Genomic DNA, 8,508 nt, shown 5'->3' with positions numbered 1-8,508 from the left:
GGGGGTGGGAAATGGGCGGGGCCAGGACCCCATGGAGGGTCCTCTTTTTTTATTTGTTAAGTATGGTAACCCTACGCAACATGTCATCATCTCCTTTTTGAAGTGGTGCCTCCATTAGATTGGTTGCTCTCTCAAATGTTTCTGTTTTATGAAGTTTCTTGTCCTGTGTGTTTTTCTCAGGCAAACAATGCAACGGGACCAATTCTGTCCAGCACTGGTGGCTTTGGACAGTTTTGCATTCTTTTAATTTTCTTGACAAATGAGTTTGTGGAGAGTCTTTTTCTCTTTGATGTAAGCTATAAGGGGCTTGTATCCTCCATGTCTTCATATACTGTAATACCCCTCTAGAAGTAAAATTCCCAACACATATTGTTAGCTTTACCACAACCACTACTCCCACTTTTCATTTTGTACAAATATACAGACTTGTTCTAAATTAGATATAAATGAAATCCGTATGTTAGTATCAAAATTGCCATTTTTGCTTAGTGAGCACTTTGACTGAAACCCAATATGAAACTATGTATTGTCATCTCTATCACTAATATTGACCTGTGCATAAGTGTCACTGAATTAAAAAGCTACTTTCTAGAATATTTCCACGGCTATTACTGCATGCATAGGCAATTACAAATTTAAACCTTTTACTGGGCAGACTTCATGGTACATGTACAACAAAAGCTTAAAAATGGGTAAATATTAACAGTAGGAATTCATGTACATTTCTGTCTACCCACTAGCCGGTACAAACTACGAGCTCACTACTGCTACTGGTGCACAATCTTCAGGGTGAGACTGATCTGGTCAGCAAATTTCAATTGAAAATGTAAAAAAACTATTCTAATCACTTGTGAGATCTTTTGACAATTAAGCATATGCAATGTGAGGACACTTCATGTTAGTACATTGCAAAATGTTGCTATTTGCCATTTTTGCCACATGATAAACAGCTTAAACTTTTCTGGGGGGAAAAAACTTGCTCATGCAAAACCAATCAAAATAGTTCAATACATTGTCATTTGGTAGCTATGACCAATAATCACCACAGTGAGGTGTTGTTATGTTGCAGTTTTTCTGAAATTGTGCCAAAACATGACACTTTCTCATTTTGGATGCCATTGTTACACCTCGCCTGCAGGCTTACAGAACCACTTGGCAGCTCCACATCATACTCCATCTAAACATACATAAAATAAGCTTTGAAATAATATGCAATGTGGGCGTGTGCAGGATGAGTACATTAAACTACAGAAATATGGCCCTTGTTGGAGGATTTCTGCATGCCTCAAGCTGTCACCAACCAAAGTGTAGCTCAAAATCCCCAATCCAGAAGCTGGGGAAAGGTTCCCATTGGATTCAGTGCACCCCAGCTTTACTGCTCTGACAGGAAGTTTTCACTGGAGCTGCACGTTGAGGTAAACTGGGCCAATCCCCTGCTCCTCCCAGGAGGTGTGCTGTGCTCTTCCTTGCCAGAAGCTGCAGCCCATGAGCTCTAGTAAAGCAGGAATATAAAGGAGGAGAGAGAGGAGGCAGGGCATGCTGCACAGGATTCGGAGCACACAAATGCTCTGAACAGCAGATTGGAGAGTGGTTATGGAGATGTGAAAAGGGGATAAGAGAATGCTCCTTCCCCCCTTGCAATACAGGAGTGTAGTTTCCACAACAATATTTGCCAGGAAGATTCGTGCCATCCCAGGGAAGGGAGTGTACCCTAAGCGTTAGAGCAGGGGTCGGCAACCTTTCAGAAGTGGTATGCCGAATCTTCATTTATTCACTGTCATTTAAGGTTTCATGTGCTGGTAATACATGTTAACCTTTTTAGAAGGTCTCTTTCTATAATAAGTCTATAATATATAACTAAACCATTGTATGTAAAGTAAATAAGGTTTTTTAAATGTTTAAGAAGCTTCATTTAAAATTAAATTAAAATGCAGAGCCCCCCGGACCGATGGCCAGGATCCGGGCAGCGTGAGTGCCACTGAAAATCAGCTCGCGTGCCGCCTGCAGCACGTTTGCCATTGGTTGCCTACCCCAGGGTTAGAGCATTGGATTAGAGTAAAGGAGTGGCACTTCAAGAGACGATTGGCCCCACTGATTATCCTCTACCAGGACTCCCCCAGCCAGCCCTACATCACCTTCCCTGCCCAGGCAGGCACCAGCAGAGGGGATCAGAGCTGTTCAGGAGCATCCGGGCTTCTGCAGGCTCAGGCCCGCTCACTGACACCTGCTGAATTTCTCTGCTTATGTTGCCATAGTAACTGCAGCCCCGGACCCTGCTGTATGGCTTCTCCTCGCAGCTTTGACTCCTCGAACAAGATAGCTGCTTCTTTCACCTCAGCCCCCTCACTAACCTCCCATCTTGTTCCTCAGTTTGTTGTCCCACCTGACACCATGAGCCACGCTCCTGGCCCAGCCTTTGGACTCCCCATGCTGCCACCTTTTCTCTCCTCTCCTCCTCCAGTGTAGCCAGCCTCTCCCAGAGGTCAGCCTGCGCCCAGGATGTCTGGCGGGGAATAGCAGAGAGCAGCAGATGGTGGCATTGCTCCTTACACCTGCCTTCCAGGTGAGCTGGGGTGTAGTTGACTCTGCTGTTTCTTGAATGCAGACAAGGGGCCAGATCTTCAGGTCTGGCTATTTGATGCCCAGTGCCCCTGGAGCAGCAGTGTAAGCTGCCTTTACACCTCCCTGAGCCTCAGCCTGAAGTGTAGCTTATAGCATCCTCCAGGTTACTCCAGGGGCTTGTCTACACTGACAGGGCTGCAGTGGCACAGCTGCACCGGTGCTGCAGCACTTAGTGAAGATGCTGCCTACACTGATGGGAGAGCTTCCCCGAGACATGATAGCCCTCCTGTCAACATAGAACTGTCTATGCCAGCAGTTAGGTCAGTATAACTGCATCACTCGGGGCATAGGCACCAACTCCTTACGTGCTCTGGAAAAAAAAAAGGGGGTGCTCAGCACCCACTGGCAGCCCCGCAGATCAGGTCCTCCCCTCCCACCCCAACCCTCCCGCCAGCCGGTGGCCCTGCCAATCAGCTCCTCCCTCTTTCTCCCAGCACCTCTTGCCCACCACCATCAAGTGTTCAGCGGCATGCAGGAAGAGGAGCGAGGGCAGGAAAGGGTGGAGTGGGGGGGGGGGTCGAGAACCCCCGGGAAAACAGAAAGTCAGTGTCTCTGCTCAGGGGTGCAGATTTTCCACACCCCTAAGCAACATAGTTATACCAACATAAGTTCCTAGTGTAGACCAAGCCTTAGTTGCACTGGCTGGCAACAGCACATGAGGATTAGCTGGACATAGATACAATCCCTACTCCCAATGTAGGGCCTTGGGAGGCAGTGACATACAAGCCACTGTGCGGGTCCTATCTCACCTTGGGATTCCCTCCCTCTGGGAGAATACTCATGTAGCCAGTTAATCCAAAACTGCCACAGCAAGGACTAGGATCTGGTCCAAAGAATCTCTCTGATGTCAGGGGACTGGGACAGGTGTACGTTGCAAGGCTGTAAGTGTCCCAGCTGCTGCTATGTTGGGATGCGGCACCAGGAAGAGAGCAAACCCCCATTTCCCATTGCCCTGCCTCTCCACTAAGGGCCTGTCCTAGCATGAGTTGGGGGAGGATAAGAGGATCACTGATACCTAAACCATATATTTGTTAGTGTTCAAACAGGACCATGAATTCCACAATATAAATACCTCCCTGGATCCAGGGGTGCCATTGTGACCAGATCAGTGAAGGGAAGATGATGGTAGGAGACAAACAAATGAGGGGCTTCTGAAGAGCTGTGAGGAGAAGGAGCCTTTGATTGCTCTGAGTGGACCCAGGAACTGGCTACTTCCCTTCTCTAGTCTCCCCTTGGGGTTTCAAATCATGCAACTATCGTTATACTAAACATTTAACTAACCGCCATACTCATACTTTCTTATTGCTTTCTGTTAGCAGGATTCCCTATTCCGAAGATGGACTTTTAATCTCAGATGGAACGGGGGAAGAGCTGTGTGTCCCAAATAGCCAACCCTCATGCACAGGTAAGGAATAAATTAAACATTTACATCTCACCTAGATTCCTCAATTGTAAGGCTAACAGGGGCCGTTATGATCCTGTAGTCTGATCCTGTATAAAGCAGGCAATAGAATTTCAGTTTTTGCATCTAGCCCAGTGACTTGTGATTTAATTGAAGCATCTCTCTTAGAAAGATTTCCAAACCTCAATTTAAAGAATCTAAGTAATAGAGAATTCACCACATCTCTTGGTAATCTGTTCTACACGTAATAAAAAAAAGACAATCTGTGCCCCAGATACCTCACATTCTTTTCATATACCAGCCCTGCCACTTTGCAAGTCAGCTTTGCAAAATTCTATTCAGCTAAGATGAGTCATTGTATTTTTTAACGTTTTGATGGTCAAGTCAAATACCTTTATTTATTTCATCCTCATGATAAAAGAAGAAAAGGACCTAGGGGTTACAGTGGACGAGAAGCTGGATATGAGTCAACAGTGTGCCCTTGTTGCCAAGAAGGCTAATGGTATTTTGGGCTGTATAAGTAGGGGCATTGCCAGCAGATTGAGGGACGTGATCATTCCCCTCTATTCGACATTGGTGAGGCCTCATCTGGAGTACTGTGCCCAGTTTTGGGCCCCACACTACAAGAAGGATGTGGAAAAATTGGAAAGAGTCCAGCGGAGGGCAACAAGAATGATTAGGGGGCTGGAGCACATGACTTGTGAAGAGAGGCTGAGGGAACTGGGGATTGTTTAGTCTGCAGAAGAGAAGAATGAGGGGGGATTTGATAGCTGCTTTCAACTACCTGAAAGGGGGTTCCAAAGAGGATGGATCTAGACTGTTCTCAGTGGTACCTGATGACAGAACAAGGAGTAATGGTCTCAAGTTGCAGTGGGGGAGGTTTAGGTTGGATATTAGGAAAAACTTTTTTACTAGGAGGGTGGTGAAGCACTGGAATGGGTTACCTAGGGTGATGGTGGAATCTCCTTCCTTTGAGGTTTTTAAGGTCAGGCTTGACAAAGCCCTGGCTGGGATGATTTAGTTGGGAATTGGTCCTGCTTTGAGCAGGGGGTTGGACTAGATGACCTCCTGAGGTCCCTTCCAACCCTGATATTCTATGATTCTATGAAGGGCAAGATTTTGTGCATGGCCTGATAACATTTTCATGATAGTTTTGCAAGGCTGATTGACACAATATTTTTGATTTCTAGTTAGATGGTTAAATGTTAGATGGTTAAATATAACCTTAACATATTGTACATGCAGCGTGCATGGGTTAGAGATAGCTATGAGAACCTTGGCATTTATATTTCCTGATGTCTGCGTTTAAATTCTAACCTTAATGTTGCACTAACAGTAGTCTTTAATAATGCATTACATTTAGCATTTGTATTTAGTAACCATTTAAGGATTTTTCAAAAGTGCTTAGCATTGTAGTCACTGGTAAAATGTCCATTGGATTCAGTGGGAGTAGAGTTAGGTAGCTATAAGTGCTTCTGAAAATCCCACCCTAAATTGTTTCTTTTACCCATTCCTTTAAAATGTTTAATAAAAGAAAGTTGAAATTAAAAAGGCTTCAAACTCCTAGTGCCTTAATCTACCCTCGGATACATGGGCACAACTCCCAGTAAAGTATCTGAGGATAGAACTGATCCAGGTGTCTGAATGTGGGGACAGGGAACACAGAGAAACTGTCCACTCCTCTTGTGCATAATGTATGCTATGCCTGGCACATGGTCCTTTCCCTCCCATGCACACTGTCTGATCCTCCCTCCCCTTGTACAATCACTGGTCCTCCAACTTCTCCTCCAGTACATCCCTGAATTTCTCTCCTTTTTATTTTCTCTTTTGTCTCTTCTCTTTTTCCCACATTTTCAATTTTCTCTTATCCCCTCCTTTCTTTGGTCCTTTTTCTTGACCCTATCCTGTCCTGTCTGTCTTTTTCTGATCTGTGTGCAATTACTTAAATTTCTCTCCCACCTCCCCATGTGGTGTCCCCTTTTTTCTTTTGTTCATTTCCTGCTTTCTTGCTCTCCACTCTCTCCTCTCCTTCTCACAGGTTGCCTCCCTTTCACCTTCCCACATTTTCCTCCTTTACCCCAACCTCTTTAGTCAGCTCCCATTTGATCTATCGTCAAACCCTAGTGCTGTGCTGTGACAGGATGAAGTGAATTTAACATATCTAATGAGTTAGTGCTACTGCTCTATGAGTGATCCTGTTAATTTCATATGGGGAGTGAATTAGCAAAGGCAGAGCAGATCTTTGGAAAATGCACCCACCAAGTCCTTGTTTCTGCCTCTGGGAAAGAGTTTTGTGGGATTCATATCCTGATTTTCAAGCTTATCAACGCTTTTTACAAATAAAAAAACCAACAACCCTGAGCCCTTTGCAATTTCCCTTCCCAAAGTTTTCATTCTGTCTAATAAAGGACATGAATCATGTCTGAATTTTCCTTCTTTCCAGCAGATGATGGGATGATGAGTGGAAATGAGGTGCAAAATCCTCAGCAGGAAGCCTCTGAGAGATCACTTGGGCTGTTATTGGGAAGCTCTAACAGGAATGATTCCCTGAGTTCTGACCCGGGAAGAAATTGTCTGGGTCAGCACAGGTCAGAAAAACTCTGGAGAGAAGAGACAAGATACAATATCTCCAAAACACTGCAGGAGACCCAAAGGCTTCACTGTCCATGGCAGAACCCAGGTGAGAGAGAAATCAAACACGTGTACTGAGTGCAGGAAAAGCTTCACTTGTGGCTCACAACTTATCCAGCATCAGAGAACCCACACGGGGGACGGACCTTACAAATGTGCAGAGAGTGGGAAGAGCTTCCTCCGGAGTGCTGAGCTCATTCTGCATCAGAGAACTCACACGGGTGAGAGCCCCTACAAATGCCTGGAGTGTGGGAAGAGCTTCAGCGTCCACTCCAACCTTATTAACCACTAGAGAATCCATGTGGGGGAGAGACCCTATAGCAGTATGGAGTGTGGGAAGAGCTTTGGCCGGAGCGCAGACCTTATTAAATATCAGAGGACCCACACTGGGGAGAGGCCCTATAAATGCCCTCAGTGCAGGAAGACCTCAGACCTGGTGAAACATCAGCAGATCCACACAGGAGAGAAGCCCTATCTGTCTTCTGAGTGTGGGAAATGTTTCCGGCAGAGCTCGGACCTGGTCAAACACCAGAGGACTCACATGGGAGATAAGCCCTACCAAAGGGTTCATCATCAGCTCCATCCTCATCACCCAGCAGTGACTGCACACCAGAGAGAGACCCTACCAATGCACCAGCTACAGGAAAAGCGTCAGAGAGCACTCTGGACTGATTGGCCACAGGGCAGAGAAGATGCCCTACCAGACTGCCGAGTGCGGGAAAACCTTCACTCAGACCTTGACCCTGGTTAGACACCAGATCACCCACACGGGAGAGAGACCCTACAAATGTCCGGACTGCAGGAAAGGCTTCCGCCACAGCTCCAACCTCCTCCAGCATCGCAGGACCCACACAGGGGAGAGATCCTACCCCTGCACCATCTGCAGGAAGAACTTTGGGATGAGCTCGCACCTCGTCAAGCATCGGAGAACCCATACTGGGGAGAGACCCTAGCAGTGCGCTGACTGCGGGCAGCACTTCATCCAGCGCTCCAACCTCCACGGTCACCAGAGGAGCCATGCTGGGGAGAAGCACTGCAGCTGTGCCGAGTGTGGGAAGGGTGGCGTTCAGTCGGAATGCCACCCTTCGCAGCCACCAAAGCATCCACCGGGGAGAGAAACCCTTCCGGTGCACCAAGTGCAGGGAGAGCTTCCGATACCAGCCACAGTTCAGACAGCACCAGAGACTGCATCCCACATAGCAACCGGCTGCTGGACACAGGGCCTTGTGGGACTGGGGTGGGGGAGCAGGGCTGGGCAGTGAAGTAAGGGTGTGTGTGAAAAGGAGATGAACTAGTCAGGAATCAATGAGCTGGTGGGTGGGAGGCAGGCAATGGTGGGAGTGATCATTTTGGAGGCTGTGGGGAGGGATGAGATTAAACGGAGTCACATCATGCAGCTGAGATGTGTAGACCCAGATTTCCCAAAATTACCTTGGATTTTGAGTGCCCAGCTCAAGACACCCAGAAGATGATTTTCAGAGGTGCTGGACCCTAACAACTGCAAGTCAATGGAGGAGCTCAGCACCTCTGAAACTCAGGCACTGGGTGTCACAGGTTAAGCATCCAGTATTAGAAGAGAACGCTTTTGAAAATGTCTGCTTTGATAAATGTGCTTCCAAGTCTCAGTAGTTAACCTGACATAGAAATGTGTTCCCTGCACTTGACCCAAGACTTAACACCAAGCTTTCAAAGGAGAACTCTGGGATTATCAGAAGATCCTGCCTGCTCGAGCTTTGTCTACCCTATAGAAATTTGGCATCCCTGCCCCTCTTTGGATCCCCGGCGCTCCTGTAGCACACCATGCCTTCACAAATAAAATTGCTCCCAACAATTCACGCAGACATTTGGATTGC

At 46.8% G+C, this 8,508-nt stretch overlaps 1 protein-coding gene across 1 annotated transcript in view; it reads left to right on the top strand.

Annotated features, from left to right (window-relative positions):
- LOC117876689 (zinc finger protein 436-like) overlaps positions 1 to 7,672 on the top strand; it is a 21,673-nt gene extending 14,001 nt beyond the window's left edge. The window contains 2 exon segments of the mRNA XM_034769027.1: positions 2,462 to 2,563; positions 6,774 to 7,672. Coding sequence (XP_034624918.1) covers positions 2,462 to 2,563; positions 6,774 to 7,406 — 735 coding nt within the window. The 3' untranslated portion in view covers positions 7,407 to 7,672.
- The last annotated feature ends 836 nt before the right edge of the window (positions 7,673 to 8,508 follow it).

The sequence above is a fragment of the Trachemys scripta genome, chromosome 1 (genome assembly GCF_013100865.1).
Source record: "Trachemys scripta elegans isolate TJP31775 chromosome 1, CAS_Tse_1.0, whole genome shotgun sequence".
Classification (NCBI taxonomy): Eukaryota; Metazoa; Chordata; order Testudines; family Emydidae; genus Trachemys; species Trachemys scripta.
The sequence above is the reverse complement of the archived record's forward strand: the minus strand, read 5'-3'. Positions and strand labels throughout refer to the sequence as shown.